Raw genomic sequence first — 22,947 nt, forward strand, 5'->3', positions numbered from 1 at the left:
AATAATCAGACATCTAGAAAACTTCATATTAGTTTATATAACTGTTGAGTTGCATTTGTTGGAAAATGTTTTCCAGACAATTAAGGTCTGCATGGTGGTTCAAAATGTAAAAAGGAAAGTGTTTCTCGTGTTTAACTTAATTAAGTTCTAAAGATGAGTCCGTGACATACTGGAAATCCTCCACTAGGGAACTGCCCAATTGGTTAGCGACTGTTTTTGTAATTATAGCTTTCACCCTCAAATTAAAAGTTTTGCCTTCATTTGTAATTTCCCAGTTTATTTTTCTAAAATTACACTTCATTGTGTCCAGTCATAATGTATTAATTTTTTTTTTAATTATTCTTTTTTTGTGGGCTGATAATTAACTAGTATTTTAGATTGCACTGGTTTTATCTGTCATTCATATGTTTGATACATACACAAACTGAAAAAATAATTCAGTTTTCTGTTTGCATCTACAATTTAGATAGATAACCTGTCTGACACTAAAGAGCATCCAAGCAATGTGAAAAAACAAACGTTTAAATGCAGTCTGCCATTTTATATGTGTCATTATTTATAAAACTACCATCTTACCTAATTAGTAAAGACTTTGCTAGCTTAGATGATGTAACATTGATTATCATACTTGTCAATCTGTATGTTGGTATTTCATATTATAATTCTGATTCCTTAAATAGAACACAGACTGTAAAATATATCACACCAACAGCTGCTGCTGCACAATATGTTGAGGGTTTCATATTGTTATTTTTATCTGTGCATTTCTAGTCCTGATTCTAAAATGCTTACCAGCACTTGCATTTTCTCAGAAGACAAACTCTGAAAGTCATAAAAGGAACAAACATTAAAACATGTTCTATAAAACTCCCCATTTTCTGGTTTTGACATTAGAGTTGTGTATTCATCAGGATTAATGGAAACTTTACCTGAGAGGAGATGTGATTTAATGTTTCGTTCTATATATTTTATAATTTTTATTGTATTATTCTTGTCAGTCTGTTAAAACAGCCTGTTCTCACTCCCGAGGCGTAACATGCCGACGTTTTGTCACGTCCCGCGGCGTTCCCGAGGAACGCGAAAGGAGACCTTTGGCGTTTTTATGGTACGGGGCGGGTTATGGCCGAAATCCAGTACAATGATGCTCCCGCGGTAATAGACGTTCCAGCCCTGTATTCCAGCCCTAAACCTAACCTTATCCCTAGCACTAACCATAACCTTTTTCTTGACCTTAACCAGGACTTTAATGATGTTAAATAGCGTGTTTCTAAGCGATTTGAAGAAAAAGAGTGAACATGTGTAGATTCAATTCAATTTTCAATTCAATTTTATTTATATAGCGCCAAATCACAACAAAAGTCGCCTCAAGGCGCTTCATAGATACAGAGAAAAACCCAACAATCATATGACCCCCTATGAGCAAGCACTTTGGCGACAGTGGGAAGGAAAAACTCCCTTTTAACAGGAAGAAACCTCCGGCAGAACCAGGCTCAGGGAGGGGCGGCCATCTGCTGCGACCGGTTGGGGTGAGAGAAGGAAGACAGGATAAAAGACATGCTGTGGAAGAGAGACAGAGATTAATAACATATACGATTCAATACAGAGAGGTCTGTTAACACATAGTGAGTGAGAAAGGTGACTGGAAAGGAAAAACTCAATGCATCATGGGAATCCCCCGGCAGCCTACATCTATTGCAGCATAACTAAGGGACGATTCAGGGTCACCTGGTCCAGCCCTAACTATATGCCTTAGCAAAAAGGAAAGTTTTAAGCCTAATCTTAAAAGTAGAGATAGTGTCTGTCTCCCGAATCCAAACTGGAAGCTGGTTCCACAGAAGAGGGGCCTGAAAACTGAAGGCTCTCCCTCCCATTCTACTTTTAAATACTCTAGGAACAACAAGTAGGCCTGCAGAGCGAGAGCGAAGTGCTCTAATAGGGTGATATGGCACTACAAGGTCATTAAGATAAGATGGGGCCTGATTATTTAAGACCTTGTATGTGAGGAGCAGGATTTTGAATTCAATTCTGGATTTAACAGGAAGCCAATGAAGGGAAGCCAAAACAGGAGAAATATGCTCTCTCTTTCTAGTCCCTGTCAGTACTCTTGCTGCAGCATTTTGGATTAACTGAAGGCTTTTCAGTGAGTTTTTTGGACATCCTGATAATAATGAATTGCAGTAGTCCAGCCTAGAAGTAATAAATGCATGAACTAGTTTTTCAGCGTCACTCTGAGACAGGATATTTCTAATTTTAGAGATGTTGCGCAAATGGAAGAACGCAGTCTTACATATTTGTTTAATATGTGCGTTGAAGGACATGTCCTGGTCAAAAATGACTCCAAGGTTCCTCACAGTGTTACTGGAGGCCAAGGTAATGCCATCCAGAGTAAGAATCTGGTTAGATACCATATTTCTAAGCTTTTCAGCGCCGAGTACAATGACCTCAGTTTTATCTGAGTTAAGAAGCAGAAAGTTAGTGGCCATCCAAGTCTTTATGTCTTTAAGACATTCCTGCAGTTTAACTAATTGGTGTGTGTTATCTGGCTTCATGGACAGATAGAGCTGGGTGTCATCTGCATAGCAGTGAAAATGTATGCTATGTCTTCTAATGATGCTGCCTAGGGGAAGCATGTATAATGTAAACAGAATTGGTCCTAGCACTGAACCCTGTGGAACTCCATAATTAACCTCAGTGTGTGAAGAGGACTCTCCATTTACATGCACAAATTGGAGTCTATTAGATAGATATGATACAAACCACTGCAGTGCAATACCTGTAATACCTACAGCATGTTCTAATCGCTCTAATAGGATATTATGGTCGACAGTATCGAATGCTGCACTAAGGTCAAGAAGGACAAGCACAGAGATGAGTCCACTGTCAGAGGCCATAAGAAGATCATTTGTAACCTTCACTAAAGCTGTTTCTGTGCTGTGATGAGCTCTGAAACCTGACTGAAACTCTTCAAATAAACCATTCCTCTGCAGATGATCTGTTAGCTGTTTGACAACTACTCTTTCAAGGATTTTTGATATGAAAGGAAGGTTGGAGATTGGCCTATAATTAGCTAAGACTGCTGGGTCTAGAGATGGCTTTTTGAGTAAAGGTTTAACTGCAGCCACCTTGAAGGCCTGTGGTACATAGCCGATTATTAGAGATAGGTTGATCATATATAAGATCGAAGAATTAATCAATGGCAGGACTTCTTTGAGCAGTTTTGTAGGAATGGGGTCTAAAAGACACGTTGATGGTTTGGAGGAAGTAATTATTGAAGTTAACTCAGAAAGATCGATTGGAAAAAAAGAGTCTAACTTAACATCAATGGAACTAAGAGTAGCTGTAGATAATATTACATCTGTGGGATGATTATTGGTAATTTTTTCTCTAATGATAAAAATTTTATTTGTGAAGAAGTTCATGAAGTCATCACTAGTTAACGTTAAAGGGATGGTTGGCTCAACAGAGATTCAGTCCATACGGTTCTCATATTTCCTCATTTTTCCGAGGTCGTCATTTAGGAATGTGGTGGGTAGCCGAAAACGTAATATGTTGACGATTTGTCACCTAGCATAAAATGTTACGCTTTGGGAGTGAGAACGTGTTGGTTAAAAACAGGTAAATTACCTTACCTTGTGTTGTCTGTGGAGACAATGACAAAAGTGTTAATCGTGGTTGTTGGTTTGCTATGACAATTGGCAAATATGCTGGTAGATATCAATAAAGTTTTCCCTAAAGTAACTTAATAAGCAGTGAAAGAAGAATTTTGACAACAAAGTTTTGGATGTACTAGCACTTGGTTATAGTTATTAAAGATGGCTATCTGTTATAACTGAAGAATAAAAATGTAAATGTAAAATGTATAAAACTTTATTTTTCTTTTCGAGTACCTATAAGGACAGTTTATGTTTCCAATATTGTGGAAGTCCCACCAAGAGAAGAAAAGTCACCAACAAAGAAATGAGACCAATGGAGCGCAGCACAATAAGTCCAGTGGGTTGAGAAGGTTCGTGTGCATGATAATCAGTTGCTATAAAGATAATGAAAAGTGATTGTTATTCACCGGTTTTAATTTTCATTATACTGGGACAATTCATAATAATTATTATCTCAAGAAATTTTTAATTGTTAAATATGAAATATAATTTCATTTACAACATTTTACATTTTAAATAAACAAAAATTACAAAATTAAAATAACAATTAAAAGCAGCTAGGAAAAAACAACAGTCATTATCACATAAAGAAACAAATTTATGTTTTCCTTTACAAAATCTGACTTTAGAAAGCCTTTAGTCTCAAAATGCTACAGTTGTAGGTATTATCAGTTCTCTGATAGTTAGTTTTGGCTAAAACAAAATTCAACAAAAGTATAACCTGTGATTAATAAAACCCACATAGGTATAGCTCACCTTTTATGTTAAGCCAGCTCTCTGGTGATTCTCCAGTATCAGCAATACTACATTTGTAGAGTCCTTCATCAGATTTGGATGCAGTGGGAGTTGTAATGTTTCCAGTTGAACTGCTGCTAATTGAGGCACCATTTTTATAGAATTTTGCAGTGAAGCTACAGTTTGCATGCTTTTTTCTACAATACAAGCTCACATTTTCTCCCTCCATCACAGGATAGACAGGACTCTCCAGAATCACAGGACCATCTAAATGTGAATGACAAATGATCTGAAAACTTTGTGGACTTGGAGAAAAAGATTTATGTTTATGTGGAATTTATGTTGAAATTATTCATACAAACAAATCTTTCAACTACTACAGACAATAGGTCGTATATCATTTTTAAGACATAAAACGTTATTTCACACTTATAACACACCTTATTGTGATCATGATGCTTCTGTTATCTGAAAAACTCTCTTTTACTGGTAATACTTAATTCTCAAATATATTGTGCCATTTATGGCATACCAAAACAACTGATCTAAAAATTAAATTACCTAAATATGTCAATGCACAGTTGATATTTCTTTCTATGTACATACCAGCTACAGTGATGTTGACAGTGTTACTTTTTTGTATTTCTCCATATTCACACCAGTATTCTCCACTGTCAGTTTTTGGATATGCATTAATAATTTTGCAAGGCCCAGTAGCTGTTTCCCAGGATGAAGCACATGTTCTAACATCTCCATTTATCTTTTTCATCACTCTCCATCCATTCAGTCCATTTAGCCCTTCACAGCTGATCGTGATAGATTCAAATTCAAAGAACTGCTGTCTGTTTGGAGCAACTTGAGGAAAAGCTGAATCTGAGACAGAAAATCAAAGGTATTTTTTTTTCTTTTTTTTAGAGAAATACAAACAGAAAATAATTAAGCACTGATATATTGCTGAAATATTTTCAGAATAAAAAAAATATTTACACATATATATCTACCGAATAAGTAAATATGCATTTCCATGCTTTCTTTTGTATCCTTCCTTTAGACAATTATTTTTGTGTTTTAAAAGGTTAATGCAGTACCCTTGTTGTACTCTTTCAGATTGTAATCTAAAAACAGCAACTGCAGCAGTTACAGAAATGTTCAAGTTGTTATGAGATGTATGTGATATATTGAATCAACTTTATTTTTATACCCCAGTATCTCAAATGCCTCAAGCTGAATTTGAACTACTTACTATGTCTTTGAGAAACACTCAATCCAGCTTTTGGAACAAACAAAAACAGCGTGTTCACCACTGGAAATAGGAGAAAGAGATTATCATTGAGAAGTTACAAACTTGCATAATGAATGCATGAAAATGTATGGGTGTGTTTTGGATATAATAATTTCCCTTTAAGTTCGCACATGCATTTTCTCAACAGTTGACTTAATATCTTTTTATTGACAGATAATGTCAGTACTCACAGAGTCTGATGCTGGAAACTCTGACCTGCATGATGGCTTGCTGCTGACTGTGTGAGCATCAGCCTTAAAACGAGAATGTGTTGCTTTTGAGAACTTCCTGTGTTTCTAAATAACTCCCTAGCGGGTATTGTCTTCCTGAGAGAGAGAGCTGCTTTATATTTAAAAGAACATCTTTTTTGTAAAGGGATATACAGTGAGGAGCATAAGTATTTGAACACCCTGCAATTTTGCAAGTTCCCCCACTTAGAAATCATGGAGGGGTTTAAAATTTGCTAACTAAATACCAAGAACACAAGGTGTGAAACTATCAAAATGAAACAGGAACTAACACAAACACATACAGATATGCAGAGATGGGGAGAACAATGGGGAGAGGACACAAAGAGACAAGACAGACAGGGGGATCTGACTGGAGAATAGAAAGGGATCACAAAGGAAGATAACTCGGTATTACAAAACTAAGAAAATGGACTACAATGTAAACTGAGACAACAGAGGATATAGTAAATCCTAAAGGAAACAATCATTCTAATAGACAAAGAGCCAACCTAAAGCACAATAGATTCTAGAAAAACACAAGGAAGCACAAAACCCCACATTCATGAAGAAATTATAATGCAGAAGGAATCTAATGTTTTCAAAAAATATTAAAACATGTAATTTGTTCAAATACATTGTGTAGTTTTTAAATGTTAATTTCAATGTTGTGTTTACTCGAGCTATGTTGGAAAGCAACTTAGCCCATGGTCTGGGTTAGAGTCTCACCCACTGCCCCTCTCTGCAAAGCTAGCGTTAGCTAGCGTGAGCTACAAGCTAACAGCTAGCCTGGTTAAACAAGCTAGAGTTCCACGCACATGTAAACACAGCTCGTCTCTACTGCTTTAACTGTTAAATCAGAAGGCAATACTATGGTTGACAGGGTTTATTATGTGAAACAGCAGCTTGTTTAGTTCAAACAGTCTGCATTAAGCTGGGCATACACCATGCAAATTTTTTTTCAGTCACATTATTCAGCTCCTGCTCAATCTGTACAATTGAATCGCAGGGGTTAGAAGTTTGTAGGTCACAATGCAGCGTCTCACGCTATACGGCCCGATGCTCTGATGCGACCTGAGTGCTCACACTGTGCGTCCATAACATGAAGCTTATCATAAAAATCTGTCTCTCGCTCTCCCTCTCTCTGTGTTTCACGCACACAGACACACACACACTGCCACCATTAACTTTGCTAAATTGCTAGTGAAAAATATTGACCAGGCAGCTGCAATTGAGCAGCAATGTCCATCCAACTCTTTTCACGGTTGTTGTAGTCGTGATAATTTTTTGAGGCCACATTGTAAAAGCCTCAGATACGGAAGCGTAGAGCTGCCACCCAGGCAAAAGAAAAATAGAGCTATATCACGTTATAATGTGAAAAGTTTATTGTTCTAACAATATACTTTTCATGTTTGTACAATATACTATGATGTTATTACAATATACATCATTATCACGTTTGTACTATATAATATTTATATTGTACAAACGTGAAAGGTTTTTGTTATGATGTGATAATTATGTACATTGTAATAACGTGATTGTATATTGTACAAACATGAAAAGTATATTTTACTAACATGATAGTATATTGTTAGAACAATAAACTTTTCACATTATAACGTGATATACTTCTATTTTTCTTGTGCCTGGGTGGCAGCTCTACGCCTCCGTACTTGGATGAGCTTGCAAAAGTTCTACAAGTTGTGCCTCCATCGTTTGTGTCCAGCTGCACTTCTGTGTTTGTGCGTGCGCAGTGTGAGAGGCTGCGTTGACACCCTCACGAGAGGCGACCGGATTTCAGACAGGTTTGATTTTCTTGCAAACATATGATAGATGATCGGGAACTGGTCGTGAGGTGTTAATCGCTTCTCGTTACCCCATGTATACTACATGATGCACGACACACGATTAAGGTGAAACTCGGGCCATTCCCCAAAATGGTCGAATGACTGAAAAATTGCTTCAAAATGGGACAAAAATAGCAAAGTGTATGCCCAGCTTTAGGAGGCTAGCTTCATCCGTCTCCCTCCCCTGTGGTTGGAAGGGGCGTATTTCATCTTTTTGCAGCCAGGCAGATCAGACATCACCTAGACTCAGAGCTGTATGAGGCCAGCACAAACAGCAGCCTAACCGACTAAGGTGATGGATCCATGGGGTCAGAAAAGCCAGAAGCAGGGGAGCTGGAGAGGTACCTTTCATGTCCATTCACTGGAGGTGTGGATCTATTGCATAGCTTTCCTCACACCAAGAAGCTGTCAATCAATATCAGTACAGCTCGTCCTGCATCTGGAGCCTGTGAAGGACTTCCTAGTCATGCAGGACTCCTGTTCACTGCTGAAGAACCTTGAGGAGAAACTGCTGCTGAAGCTTAACCATCACTTCACTGAGTGAAGAAATGGCACATTTTTGCTAAATATGCAGAAATAGACACACACCCATACAATTGATGGTAAACTGAGCTGCCTTTTATGTACATATGTTGAAGTTGCCTTGTTCTAATATTTTCTCTGAGGTTGCTGTGCCATTTGGAGCAAAAGTGAATATAAAGTATAAAGCATATCTTGTCACTGGAAATGGTTTGCACTGTTCATATATTTATATTATTCACTGTAGATATTGGTTAAAAAGGCTTTAAGACGTTGAAACCAAGGACACCATTGTTTGTCTTGTGACATTAACAATAAGTTTGATGTGTCACATGGCCCTCTTCCAATTGAAAAAACAAAAGTTGTATCCAAGATGCCCAACTTCTAAATGGCCACCATGGTCACCACCCATCTTGAGGAGGGTGGTGACATATACTAATGTGCCGCAAACAAGACTTTAATATCACCAACCATTCCCATTTTATTACGGTGTATCCATATAAATGACCCACCCTGTATTTTAATTCAGAGTTTTGTACTTTGTTTGATCAAACTTTGTTTGATCGAATTGTGCATGTTTGAAGTATTTTTATTTTCAAAAACTATTAATGACTTTCCTTCAAGTACTACAAGGGGGGGCTCACATACCACTGGTGGTATGTGTACCACAGTTTGAGAATCATGACCTTATATCATTAGACTTCATTCTGAACAGGATACCTTCATTACATTTCCCTAATTATGTATATGATTTACTGTTTACAGGAGTCTGTCTGCTCGGACTACAAGAATTAAAAACAGGTTCTACCATCAAGCCATACGACACCTAAACCACAACACTTAAACACACACAACACACTCCACAGGATGCACATAGAAGCTATCCTGCAGCTTCACAAGTACACTGTACAATCTGCACTCGTCACTTCACTTTATTAGTATCTATATTTTTAATTTTTTTTTAAAAACAAAAAATTACTCCGTGCAATACATTTCATTGCAGTGTTGACCCTGTGCTAACTTGCATATGACAAATAAAACTGAAACTGAAACTGAGACTGAACTGTTTGGTTAATTTCATTACACAAGGAGGAGAAGAACAGGGAGAGACTCTGAGAGAGCAGACCAGGGAACGAGATAAGGAGAGGCAGAAAGAACCAACCAGGGAACGAGATAAGGAGAGGCAGACAGAGCAGCATTTCAGTCAGCAATCCAAAGGAGTTCAAGATATGGCTCTTGATTTAGGGGATAAGACTACTGGTCCTAAACAGTTGAAACTGTCCTAGTACCCTCTCACTCAATTTGGAACACAAAAAAGATCCTTCCAAGAAAACTGGTTTAAAAGCTTTAAATGGTTAGAATATTCTTCACTTGTTGAGTCTTTGGCAAAAGTCTTAGGTATGACACATTAGTGAATGATGGAGTCAGTAATTGGCAAAAAGGCACTGAGCAAGTTTCAAAAACATGAACCCACTCAGTCACACAAGGACAGTGTAGTTTGTTGGAACAGCTACAAAGCAAGTCTGTCACAAGGTAATATTGATACAGATAGAGGCAGGAAGTGCCACTGAAGTAAGTGAAAGAAGGGAGTACCTGGAACGTATTGTGGCAGTGACCTGCTTTTGGGGGAAGCAAGGAATATCATTTCGAGGTCATGACGAAACAGAAGAGAGTGACAATAAAGGGAATTTCTGCGAGTGCATAAAACTTTTGGAAAAGTTTGATCCATTCTTGCAGAGATACACCCCACCACCACCACCACCAAACACCACATACATCTCTTGTAGTAGTCAGAATGAGATGATTGAATGTTGTTCACAAGAATTAACTGCAGCTATTGTTTGTGAGATGAAGGAATCACGGATGTATGCCATTATGGCTGATGAGGCTAGAGATGGAAGGACAAAACAGTTGGCACTGTGTGAGGTATGTGTCTGTGGAAGGTGTAGTTAAAGAGAGGTTCCTAGCCCTGACAGAAATGCCAAAGTTTGATGCTGCATCAATAAATACTGCTATTGAGAATCGGCTGCAAGAGAAGGTAATTGAGCAGTTGAAATGTGTGGCACAGGCCTATGATGGAGCATCTGTCATGAGCAGAACAGTTGGGGATGTGCAAGCCCATTTTCAAAAGAAGCACCCTGAGGCAATATATTTTAATTGCTATGCACATGAGTTAAATCTCATCCTATGTCACACATGCAGAGCTGTTTCTAAAACCATAGAGTTCTTTAACATGCTTGAAAGTCTCCATTCCTTCTTTAGTGCTTCTCTTGTAAACCATCATAAGTTCATGGACACTCAGAAGAAATTAGGATTGGAGCTGCACAGTTGTCAAACACACGCTGGGCATGCCAGGTTCCTTCAGTTGGGCTGTGCTTAACAATTTCCCTGCCATCATTGAGTGCCTCTCCACTATCAACACACCTATTTTGGTGGGATTGAAGGCAAAACTCAGTAAATTCTCCTCAGTGTATTTGCCGATTGTTTTAAAGGATCTACTGTCTGTAACCGCATGTTTACACAGATACCTACAGAAGGAGACCATAGATATTACCCAGGCACAGATATACAAAGATGTGGTGGTTGAGACACTGAAGCAGAAGCGCAGTGATGCCACTGCTATAGATCTTCATGCAAGAGCAAAGGCTATGTGTGAGGCAAACCAGATAGCTGTTTTGGATCAGTCTTCTGGACAGCGGCAGAAAAAAAAAGAGAATGGATGGATTTGTTGTTGAGTCAAACTGTGGAGCAGGCAGTTAAGTCTGTGGCTCTTCTGTGTCAGAAAAGCTTAAAAGGAAATTGTTGTTTCCTTGTCTGGACAGAATGATCTCTGAACTAGAGAAGCGTTTTTCTGGTGTTAGTCAGGATTTGCTTAATGGGATTCCGGCGTGTAGTCCAACCTCAAACCGCTTCTTGTCTGAGCCTCATTTGTCAGCCCTGGCACTGCATTACCATATTGAAATTCAGTTAGAGGAAGTCACAGTCACGAAAAAAATTTTGAAGCTCAAGAGTGAGGCTGGTGCCATTCCAGATATGTTAACATTGTACAATCTTCTGGATAATCAGATGTTCCCCACACCAAAAACTGTTATTCAGGTTGCCCTAACAATCCCAGTTAGCAGCTGTAGCTGTGAGAGGTCTTTTAGTGTCTTGTGTCGGCTCCATACCTGACTGAGAAGGGCCATGGGTCAAAGCAGACTCCAGCACCTGGCTGTGATGTCAGTTGAGAAAGAGATGTTTGAGAGAGTTGACCACCAAAAAGTTATAGACAGATTTGCCAACCTCAAGGTGAGGCGACATAGGTTAAAAGAAAAGAAAAAATCTGCAGAGCCATAGTAGTATCTGCAGTAAAGATCTTTTCATACATTGTATACATTGTACCATAGGCAAAGTTGCCTCCATTTTTATAATTTTTTTAATTAATATATTTTATTAATATTTTGTACATTTGTACATTTCTCCACCATTTGACCCTAGAACTGAAGAAGCTTCTCGGATGAGAGGTGAAACGTCTTCAAGCAACCTAAAGAAGTCCAGACACTTTCTTTTCCAAGCTCCTTAGACTACGATGACCTGGATGACTGAGAACCTTCACAGACATACTTCAAGGACTCTATTTTTGGAGTTTATTTTTTATGTATCTGTATTGTATTATACATACACATTAAAAATCTCTGTCCAAAAAAATACATTCAGCTTACTTCTTACTCACTATGACCATCATTCATTATTCTCCCCCAGTAATGAAGGTTAGGATATGTATTTTTATTCCAATCCATTCTTCTTTTGCAGTATTTAAATAACCTTTATCAGATTTAAAGGTTTTGTTACAGACTTTTCACGAAAGTGTTTTGCTTTTCTTTCACAAATGCTGGGATTAAATTGTGTTAAAATGTACAAAACAGTGATGTCATGTTTTGTGACGAAGACCCCATGTTTCCATGGGTTCTCTCCAGGCTTCCTCCCAAAGTCCAAAGACATGTAATTAGTGGAGTTAGGTAAACTGGTGAGCCTAAATTGCGCATAGGTGTGGTTGTCTGTCTCTCTGTGTTACCCTGCGACAGACTGGCGACCTGCTCAGGGAGTACCCTGCCACTCACCCTTTGGTAGCTGGATAGGCACCAGCACCCCAACGACCCTGCCAAGGTTAAGCATTTCTACAAGATTTGCATTTCTACAATATTCCAGGGAGTTGAAGTTTTAAGGCATGATGCTTTCGGTTGGATTATCATAATCAACCTACACAAAATAAGGCTTGCAGTACAGACTGCAGGGACGCACCCTTGACACACCAACAGAAAGGGAAATGATGCTTCAAAAGGGAAACAAACATGGAGACAAGAATGTGTCACGTCAGAGTGCGCTGGTGTGTTTTTGAAACAGGACCTAAAAGCAGATGCTGACAGAGGAGTTGCAGGTTTTAACAAAAAGCGAGCTTTTATTATGGCTGATAACGGTAACAAACATGAAAAAGCTGTCAAGACTATGAAAAACTATGACAGACTATGAAAAACATGGAGAGAATAACAGACAACCTGACAGTGAAACACAGAAAACAGAGGACTTAAATAAACAGGAGGTGATCAGGGGAAGTGAGAACACATGGGGAAACAGCTGACTGAAATTAAACATAAAGATGTCACAGTGAAGTGAAGCTAAACACAATGACACAAACACATCCGTTTTTGTGAAAGGTATATATGGAATAAGAAGTTTCTTTATGCACATAAGTCAGTCGCTAGAACCATTCTTCCTTTTCCATTGCCCAAAGTCATAAAATTATTAAAAATATCAAAGGTAAAAACTGCAGTGAAGACACAAATAGGTTCTAAATTTGAGCTGCTTTGAGGCTTCAGCACTTTGGGATACTCCCATGCTATGCTTCAAAGAGAAAGTGTTAACTCTTATACTGTCACACTTGGGAGACACATTGAAATGCTTCCTTTATTTCATGCCTCCACACGGTCTGATCTTGTAAAATGTTCTTAGAATTTCTGTTTTTAGTGAACCAGTTTTTGTCTGATTACTTCTCAGATTACTCCAAGTTGGAGTAATTAGGACCCTACACCACCGGGCAGAACATGTTCCCTCTAAGCCTGAAGGAAAAAAGAAGGAACACACACATGTAAAGGAAGGACTCAAAACGTGCGGCTATCCTAAATGGGCGTTCTTAAAGTCAGCAAAGAGGCACAGAAAAGAAGATCAGACACCAGCGAGGGAGGATAAGAAGGACAGACGCAACAACATTGTCATCCCCTATGTAGCCGGTGTATCAGAAAAACTCAGGAGGGTTTTCTCCAAGCATGACATCCCGGTGCATTTAGACCCAGCAACACACTCAGACAAAAACTGGTTTACCCGAAAGACAAAACGCCAAAACACAGACTTAACAATGTGGTGTATGCTGTACAGTGCAGCGAGGAATGCCCAGACCTCTACGTTGGAGAGACCAAACAGCCACTTCACACGCGCATGGCACAACACAGAAGAGCGACCTCCACAGGACAAGATTCAGCTGTCCATCTGCATCTTAAGGATAAAGGACACTCTTTCGAGGATGCCAATGTTCACATTTAGGACAGAGAGGACAGATGGTTTGAAAGAGGCGTGAAAGAAGCCATCTATGTCCACTGTGAGCGACCATCTTTGAACAGAGGCGGTGGTTTACGACACCAACTCTCTGCCATCTATAATCCAGTTTTGAGATCCCTTCCCAGACGCCTTAACGCCCACTCACATCCTGGGCCATCTGACCTCAGGAATTCGCATGATAAGGTGGGGCCAGGTTTCACAATGAACTCACCCGAAACTCTGGCTGATTGGGACCCACACCCAGTTTCACACCTTGGCTCAGGCAATTAGAGGATCATCAGGGGGTCCTTTTGTCCCTCTGTGGGGGGATACTCCCACTAGGTTTATATCTGGGACTCTCCACCATTTGACCTTATAACTGAAGAATCTTCTCGGATGAGAGGTGAAACGTCTTCAAGCAACTTAAAGAAGTCCAGACGCTTTTCTTTGCAAGTGTTGGGAAGCTTACTTTTAAAATGTATTCCACTACAGATTACAGAATACATGCCCCATTATGTATTGTGTAACATATTCCATTATGTTACTCAATGAGAGTAATGTATTCTGAATACTTTGGATTACTTAATATATTATCATGCTTTTTACTCCTACATGAATGTACTATTGCTGTGTTAGGTTACTCGCCATACCAATACCAACTAGATTTTTAAATCTTATTGTAAAATGAGTAACAGTAGGGTGGAGATTAGGTAAGGCTGCACTTTTTGCAGCGAATTCGTATAGAAAACTATTCAGCGTGTATATAAAAACGGTCTGCGGCTCCAAACTGTAGTAAAGGGACCTCTGGTTAATACCTTGGATTCATGTCGGGCTCAAACTAGCTTTACTTTGTTGTCTGGGTAAACTTTGCTAGCGAGTGACAGAGAGAGGCATTTAAAGGCTGCTCCAACGGAACTTATTGTTTCGGAGGAAAACACAAACACAGTGTAAAGTCGAGTCTTAATAGCTTACTTACAACTGGGCTCGTCAGGCACTCTTCTTGGCTGCAGTGGTTTTTATTATATTTACATGCTTCCAGCTCCCGTTTCTGGTCAGTGACAACTCGTACTTTCCCCCTCTCCTTTTTCTCTCTCCCTCACACTCACAGACACATAAGAGGTATGGCAGTCCATTCTCCATGAAGCACTGCCCATGAGGCTCTTTAGGGCTATGCCTGTAACACTCTGCCTATTGCCTTCACATTAAATCATTTTTTGAATAATAATTTTTAAAAATATTTCTTCACGTCATTATGCGGGCCACAAGTAGAGGTGACATGGGCCGCGAGATTGAGACACAGGCATTAGAGCCTCTTAATGCGTGTTTTGTTTGGGTTTCAACCGGTGTGGAATTACCAAAAATAGAGAGAGCATAGCGTAACATATGAAACAGGAAAAGACGGCTGTGTAATCCATTTATTTCAACAAAGTAACTGTATTCTGAATATCACCTTTTTAAACGGTAATTGTAACGGAATACAGTTACTCATATTTTGCATTTTAAATACGTAACGCCGGTACATGTATTCCATTACTCCCCAACACTGCTGACTATATGGCCTGGAATGGAATTCTCCCTGAATCTAACATTACAATCATGACAAAAGGGGCTGGTAAGTAAGCATTTGCCTTTCAGGCCGTAACATTCTCTTGTCCATTTGACTTGAGCTGTTGTACGTATGAACTTGCTCCAGATGGGTTGTCAAAAATATGTCGGTCCCCTTGAAAGGGTTGGCATCATCTACCCAGCAAAGATGTTGCTAAAGAGATCTGGGATGTGATGGGTTAACAGCTGTTTTTTACTGGGTCAAACAGCCGCCGTTGTTTACGAAGCTCCACTGAGAAGTCTGCAAAGAACATGACTCTCTTACCTTCATAGAGTATGCTGCTTTTTTGCCTCGCGATTCTTAGAACCCGAAGCTTATCAGCAAAGTTCAAAAACTTTATTATCACCTCACGGGGACGTACTGGATTTACTGTTGAATATGCATCATGGAATCTCCTGACTCTCTGGGCTCGTTCAATCACTATGGGTTCTGGGAAGGAATGAATCCCAAGCACCTCTGGGATCCACTTAGTTAGGAATCTGCACATATCTTTGCCCTCTTTTCCTTCAAGGAGGCCCACTAAGCGAATGCTATTTCTTCGACTATGATTCTCCAGCTCTTACATACATAAAGGAAAAGCAAAACACAAAGAAAATCGATAAATCAGTGTAGGGTTGGCAAGGACAGTGCACCTCTTATACAGTTGATGTAATGACAGAAAAGAAGAAAGAGTTAGATGACACTATATACAAAATCCATTAACAGCTGGAGAAAATAGAGAAGCAGAGAAAGGAAGTACCAGTACAAAAACAAATAATGAATCCATCCTTGACAGCCATAAATATAAACCTTAACAAGCAGTGGCATTATTCTTTCAACATTATTTTAAACATAAAATCTAGTTCTCATGTGATTGAACTGTATACTTTATTTATGATAAATTGTCCTACGCAGGTTTAAATAGCAGTCTGCTATGTTCTGCTTTGCTTTTAGCTACAAAGCACACGTTAAGGTTATTGCTTATTGTTAATCAATGTTTTAAAAGACCCAAGACCCAAAACATGATAAGAACTTAATAAAAACCATGTGCAGTATTTAGTGGCAATATATTTATATAGTTTTTTCTCATATTGTACATATACTGAAAACAACATGTCATAGTACATACATTTATTTTAGAATTACATTCCTGCAACTTCACCATTTCAATGAAAGAAAAGTCAACATCTTTCCCATAAATAAACACTGTGTTGATGAAATTTTAGCTTTCTGTTTAAGCTACATTTGTTACATTGTGTTGCTGCAGAGGCCACAGTGAATATATTTTTACAAATTGCAACAGCATTCTTATTCCTGTAACGAGGCAGAGCAACTACAACCAGATGTTCTCTTGGTTCAGTTTTAACACACTTCTGCCTTTTAAATTAGAAATGATGTGGGTGAAGTTTCCTCTTTCATATGAAAAATGAAGATGATTAGAAAAGATGAAGTTGAGGTAATTTTTATTTCATGCAAACTGACACCCTTCATAAATCATAAATCAACACATTCCGTCTTTATATAAAAGTAAGTAGCCTGGATTATCTGAAACATTTAACATCTGTTAATAACCATATAAATGTTCATTGTCTTCTGTCTACATATTGCAGTAACATTAAAACTGAAAAAGGGACACTAGAAATGAATAATTCCCTCACACGTTGCTTTGGATTGTACAATAGAAGTGATCCAGATCCTCTTCTGTTAAAACTCGGTTGGTACCTGCACGAGCTGTTTCCAACCACCTGGATACTGCTGATTCTGTTTTGAGTAAAAATTCAATTTCAAAATACTTATTTTTTTTTCTTTTAAATGGAAGCTGAATCATTCTGGAAATTATACTTGAAACAACAAATAATTTAGAAATTCTACATTATTTACTGTAATACTTTCTGATCATTTGTGAAATGCAATTATAAAAAAAAGTAAGGTAACACATTTAAAACAGTGGAATTTTTAATAGAAGCAATGGGGGCAGACAGGAAACATAACTAACTTGCTAACACACTAATTAAGCTGTCGAGTGGCTGAGCGTCTGTCCACCAGTTAAAAATAAATCCGATGTACACATTGTCACATAGTATTGTCATTATGATACTTTATGACCTGCAAATAACCTTGTGCTTAAACTGAGGGTTCTCATCTACATGTAGTTTTTTTTTTCCTGTGGGTTTTTAGTGTGGTTAACTGTGTCTTTCTGGCTGTGAGAATCTTTTGTGTTTAATCAACATCTTTAGCTCCTGAAACACACTGTAACAATGGCTGAATAATTATACGATTTTTGAAAATGCTCCAGAAGTCAGATAAATATAAGTCTTACTCACTAATTTCTAAGGCACTTATGCAATTGACTGAACAAGATTTCTGAACAACAATTTCTCTCTTTTTTTAAGATTACATTTTTTTCTTCCACTAGCTCTATAAGCATTTAGGGATGTTATATTTTCAATATTTTCACCTGTTAGGCAAATTACCTTTCATCATTCTTGGTTTAGTGATGAGGGTATGCGTCACCTGGGTGGATTCAGTCATGCTGGCCCCTGCTGACATTGAAACATACAAAGTTCAAAGATCACTGCAGAGGAAGATGAAAATTGTTTTCTAAGATTGACTAGCACATGTCAAGGACAATCTCAAAGTACAGATAGTAACATAAAATATAAGCATTTATGATAGTATGTAAGTATTCTGTATTCTGTAAGTATTATGAAGTCATCATGTTGTCTAGCAACCACCTACCAATTAATAATACAGAATTACAGTGTTTCAGCACCTTGAACATGTTAAAAAAGGACAGCATGATTTTAATTTTCATGACAGTAGCATCCAATATGTATTCACAAAACCTTAACTATGTATGTTATATTATGACATTATCGTGTTACCTAGACTTCCTGTCATGTTCGGGTCAAATCTGAACAATTTAAAATAGGGCTGGGTATCGTCACTGATTTCTAGAATCGATTCAATTCCGATTCACAAGGTCCCGAATCGATTCGATCCACGATTCGATTTAATTCGATTCGATTCGATTCACTTCGATTTGAATCTGGGAAATTTTGACAGTCAGAAATATTATAATTCAGATCAGTACATTTACATATTTTTGTATCTATAAAAAGGAAGCTGACACACGCAAGACTTTAACAGAGGTGTGAGCGTCACAGCAGAGGCCTTTGTGTCAAAGTAGCTGAAGATAAAACACAGAAAAACATGAAGGTGATTTTCCTGGCCTGGGATTTTATAAAAATATTCTGCAGTACATCAAAAATGAAAGAAAACCAATAATCAACACATGAACATTACCTCTGACGTTACAGCGGTTTTATTAGAGACACGGCTACGCGTTTTGCATTTTGCATAATTTTAAAAAGTTTAAATTTGTTCAGAAGCCTATTGAACGGCAGAAATTAGGTTTTCTTTTCGGAAGTATATAAAACGGAAAAAAAAAAAAACGTCGGCCGACAGCGCTGTAAACAGCGGTAGACTTGTGCGTAACAAGCAAGCGAATAAAGCAGAAAACAGTACAGAGGGGGGGGGAGAGGGAGAGAGAGCGCGAGCACGCGCGCGAGAGAGCTGTGCATCGTGGTCAAAGCAAAACAGTAAAAGTCAGAGTGAATACATGACGATGTTTATGTGATGCATAGTTTGGATCTTCTTTTGCTGCTGGTTCGGTCAATATTGTTTGGAGAGACATCAAACTAACAGCTTTAGAATCAGCGCATAAAGGGCGTGAACACAAAGCGCGGACCCGCCGACAGATCAGAATCAGCGCGCTGTCGGCTTTCAGCCCCGACCGTGAGAAAGGCGACATCTAACTGATTCTGATCCGCGGGCTGCGCTGTGTGTTTAAGTCTTTGTGCAGAATCCGTGTTCCTGCTCTCATTTACTGTTTTAGCTGTTTGGTGGTTGTTGAAATTTTGTGAGATTTCACCAGAGATTCTGGCATTTCGGGCAAAATTAATTTATATTAAAAAATCGATTCAGGATTTTAATGAATCGATTTTACGTTATCCAAGCCAGAATCGATTTTAATCGATAAATCGATTATAAAAACCCACCCCTAATTTAAAAATTTAAAAAACTTATAAATATTGTGTTTTACATCCAATTGCCTCGAGGCCTTATGACTTCCGTCACACTATGCACTTGAACATATAAAAGTGATCAGCACCTCTTTCATTGAATTTTGAGTGTTTTAATCAACTTTAATCAACCCCTTTGGCCTCTGACCCCCTGAATGGCCCACTGAATGACCAAATGAAAGACCCACTTTTACGACCTACTGAACAACCCACCGAATGACCCGTTGAACTACCAACTGAAATGAATTTGGTGGTGAAAAATGTTTCTTATGTTAATTTAAGAGCTGTTAAAACTAACTGGTCAATTGTGACCGGAACACTAAAGTAAGGGGGTGGGTTGGGGTGCACAAAACAAGAGGGGTAGTAACCACCTAACAAAAGACTAAAATTACAGGCTCTAATTGTTGCATGGGTATGTATTAGTTTTACATAAATTTACCAAAAAGATGTGTAAGTCTTCATTTCTACTCTGGATTGACATCAGACTAGACCAGGGCAGCAGGTGCTTATAATTTGGTTTATTCTTTCCAATGCTATATAAAAAGTCATGTTCTATAATGAGCCATACTTGGTGTCAAAGAAGTTTCTTCTATGTGACGTCTGATGTTTTGTTGATGTTTCTGAAGTTCAAATACTCCAGTCAGAAGAAGCAAAATAATCACCAATAAAACACTGAAACCAGTGCCGAACACAAGGAAGAGGTCTGAGTGAAGCACTTGAGTTTGAGCATCAGCTTCTAGAAAGATAATTGCATGCATCGTGTATTAGACATAATTATAATGATGTAAATCACTGTAAAAAAAATTGTATATTAATGTAAAAAAAATAACATATACCCCATTCCAAAGTATACGTTCATTAAAAATGTGTACTGTATCTCTGCTACACATGAACCTTAATTTTCAAACTTTAAAATGCAGTTTAGATAAAACACAATTTTAAGTTGTCTATAAAACTTACTTCCAACAGCTAGCCAGCTCTCTGGTGAGTCTTCAGTCTTAGAGATGCTACATTTGTAGAGCCCTTCATCAGACTTGGAGACAATGGGGTTCACCAGCTTTCCTGTTGAACTGATCCCAATGGAGGCACCATTTTTATAGAATTCAGCAGTGAAATTGGGGTGTGCATGCTTCTTTTTACAAAGCAGGGTCACATTATCTCCCTCCAACAAAGGATAGGCAGGACTCTCCAGGATCACAGGACCATCTGAATGTGAATGGCACATGACTTGAAAAGTTTCTTATAGAAAACTTGATTTCTGATTAAATTATTTAATCTTTCAAATACTACTGGCAATAGCTCAAAAATCATTTTTAAGAAGAAATGCATAATAAATTATACAAACATTACTGTGACAAAGGTGTTTTTGTTATCAGAGTAATGCTTAATTTAATTCAATATAATTATAATAATTATATAATATAATTATTATAATTTAATATATTGTGCATGACTGTATATATTACCAAAAAACAACTGACCTAAAAATTGGTCATATATCATTCTTCAAGCACACACGTACACAAACACACACGTGCGCGACTGTATATGATGTACCAAACCAACTGATGTAAACAGTGGATGGACTAAATATGTAAGTGCATAGTGTATTTTTTTTTTTGTATATGTGCATACCAGTTACAGTGATATTGACAGTGTTGCTTCTTTGTGTTCCTCCATATTCACACCAGTATTCTCCACTGTCAGTTTTTGGATATGCATTAATAATATGGCAAGGCCCAGTAGCTCTATCCCAGGTTGGAGCACATGTTCTAAGGTCTCCATTTATCTTTTTCATCACTCTCCATCCTCTCAGCCCATGTAGCCCTTCACAGCTGATTGTTATAGATTCTAATTCAAAGAACTGTTGCCTGTTTGGAACAACGTCAGGAAAACCTGAATCTGAGACAGAAAATCAAGATGTGTTATTGCTTCTGTCAGTTGGTAATATGGACTTACCAATTGCTGTTTTACACTTTGTAAGTAAACACAAATGGACAATATTACTATATTTATTGAAACAATAAATGCACATGTATGTTATATAGTTTTCATAATTACAGATTTTTTGTCAAAGTTGTATGGTAATGTCATTTTCATTGTAGCTCTATTTTAGTCTGAAAATAAGTGCAATCATTGCCAAACCTTACAAGTTGTCTTGAGAGATATTAAACCTATTATTTTTACTACTTACTATGTTTTTGAGAGTCACTGAATTCAACGACTGCAACCAACATCAACAGCACATTTATCACTGTAAGGATTGAGAATAACAGTTAAACATTTAAATGTTTTACATATATTTTCTTTATCATTAGTGTTGAGTCACTGAGCAGTTAAAAATTCCATAATGAAATGATGTAAATATATGGGAGGGTTTTTTTTTATATTAATTTGCCATTTAATTCCATACATGCTTATTTTAAATAATTAGAAAGATATAGATAGACAAGGTTAGTACTCACTGAGTCTGATCCCAAGAATTCTGACCTCCATGTTGTCTTTCTGGTGACCGTGTGAGTGTGAGACTGAAATGAGGATGTGTTGCTTGTACGAACTTCCTCTTCCTGTGTTTTTGTCTAACACACCAACAGGTCTCAGTCTTCCTGAGAGAGAGAGTTGTGCTGTGTTTAAACACAGTTTAAACATCTAGTTTGTTAAAGAATATAATATGGCAAAGGAGAACGCTAAAGTCAAAGGTTGGTTGAATTGAAATTCTTTAAACACAAGTAGTGTGCATAACAGGATAAACAAAGATGTCAAATCTTTACCACATAATGCCACACATTATCACATTAAGAAAAAAGTTTATGCATTTCTTTACAAAATATTACTCTCGAAAGCCTTTAGTTTTATAGTGCTACAGTTGTAGGTATTAACAGTTACGTGATGATCAGTTTCAGATAAAATGAAAAATAACAAAAGTGTCACCTGTCATTGAAAAAAAAACACAGGAATAGCTCACCTTTGACGTTAAGCCAGCTCTCAGGTGATTCTCAAGCTTTAGATATGTTACATTTGTGGAGCCCTTCATCAAAATTGAAAACAGAGGGGTTCATGATGTTTCCTGTTGAGCTGCTCCCAATGGAGCCCCCTTTTTAAGTTCACATTGTTTCCATCGATCACAGTATAGATATGACAAGTCAAGTCAAACAAAATAACTTTCAAAATAAACGTTCAAATTGTCATGAAATATATCTAAAATATATAAAATTTATTACATTTTAAAAAACCCAATACCTTAAAAAAAGTTTTACACTACTGTTTTTACTGAATGTAAAAAAAAACAACAAAAAACTAACAAACAAACATGCCCCAAAACCATAGTATAATTTGACAGTTACTAAGTTTTATGTATATCATTTGGGATGATATATTATTTTGTGAAATAGTTTATTTAATCCTCTATCCCACATAGCAGAAAGGTCTGGCCCGGATCT

The 22,947-nt window shown here is 37.7% G+C and overlaps 2 protein-coding genes and 1 pseudogene across 4 annotated transcripts in view; 1 reads left to right on the forward strand and 2 right to left on the reverse strand.

The window, feature by feature from the left end:
- LOC148103689 (high affinity immunoglobulin gamma Fc receptor I-like) overlaps positions 1 to 5,892 on the reverse strand; it is a 14,754-nt gene extending 8,862 nt beyond the window's left edge. The window contains exons 1-4 of the mRNA XM_087838185.1: positions 5,862 to 5,892; positions 5,632 to 5,691; positions 4,995 to 5,261; positions 4,410 to 4,655 (exon numbers count right to left, since the gene is read on the reverse strand). Coding sequence (XP_087694311.1) covers positions 4,410 to 4,655; positions 4,995 to 5,261; positions 5,632 to 5,691; positions 5,862 to 5,892 — 604 coding nt within the window. The remainder of the gene's footprint in view (positions 1 to 4,409; positions 4,656 to 4,994; positions 5,262 to 5,631; positions 5,692 to 5,861) is intronic.
- A 3,792-nt stretch (positions 5,893 to 9,684) lies between these two features.
- Positions 9,685 to 11,437, forward strand: LOC148103690 (zinc finger MYM-type protein 1-like; annotated as a pseudogene).
- A 5,251-nt stretch (positions 11,438 to 16,688) lies between these two features.
- Positions 16,689 to 22,617, reverse strand: LOC148103691 (low affinity immunoglobulin gamma Fc region receptor III-A-like). Of its 3 annotated transcripts, XM_087839186.1 has the most exons (7): positions 21,973 to 22,617; positions 21,702 to 21,761; positions 21,143 to 21,409; positions 20,468 to 20,713; positions 20,076 to 20,243; positions 17,897 to 17,965; positions 16,689 to 17,183 (listed from the first exon to the last, which is right to left on the reverse strand). In XM_087839186.1, the coding sequence occupies exons 1-7, from the start codon at positions 22,154 to 22,156 to the stop codon at positions 17,077 to 17,079; spliced, it is 1,101 nt and encodes a 366-aa protein (XP_087695312.1). In that variant the 5' UTR covers positions 22,157 to 22,617; the 3' UTR covers positions 16,689 to 17,076. The 3 variants fall into 3 exon arrangements, with proteins under 3 accessions (XP_087695312.1, XP_087695314.1, XP_087695313.1); XM_087839188.1 differs by lacking the exon at positions 20,076 to 20,243 and having other exon boundaries at positions 17,897 to 17,962; XM_087839187.1 differs by lacking the exon at positions 20,076 to 20,243.
- Between the last annotated feature and the right edge of the window lie 330 nt (positions 22,618 to 22,947).

This window comes from Neolamprologus brichardi, chromosome 3 (genome assembly GCF_056152115.1).
Source record: "Neolamprologus brichardi isolate AB-2024 chromosome 3, ASM5615211v1, whole genome shotgun sequence".
Classification (NCBI taxonomy): domain Eukaryota; kingdom Metazoa; phylum Chordata; class Actinopteri; order Cichliformes; family Cichlidae; genus Neolamprologus; species Neolamprologus brichardi.

What these genes read in the sequence shown, in the direction of transcription:
- LOC148103691 (XM_087839186.1), bottom strand. Translation starts at nt 22,156, where the DNA reads ATGTTTAAACTGTGTTTAAACACAGCACAACTCTCTCTCTCAGGAAGA. An exon ending in GAGCTGGCTAGCTGTTGGAA is followed by an intron (nt 20,244 to 20,467) that starts GTAAGTTTTATA and finishes TTATCTTTCTAG; the next exon opens with AAGCTGATGCTCAAACTCAA. An exon ending in TAAACCAAGAATGATGAAAG is followed by an intron (nt 17,184 to 17,896) that starts GTAATTTGCCTA and finishes TACTCAAAACAG; the next exon opens with AATCAGCAGTATCCAGGTGG.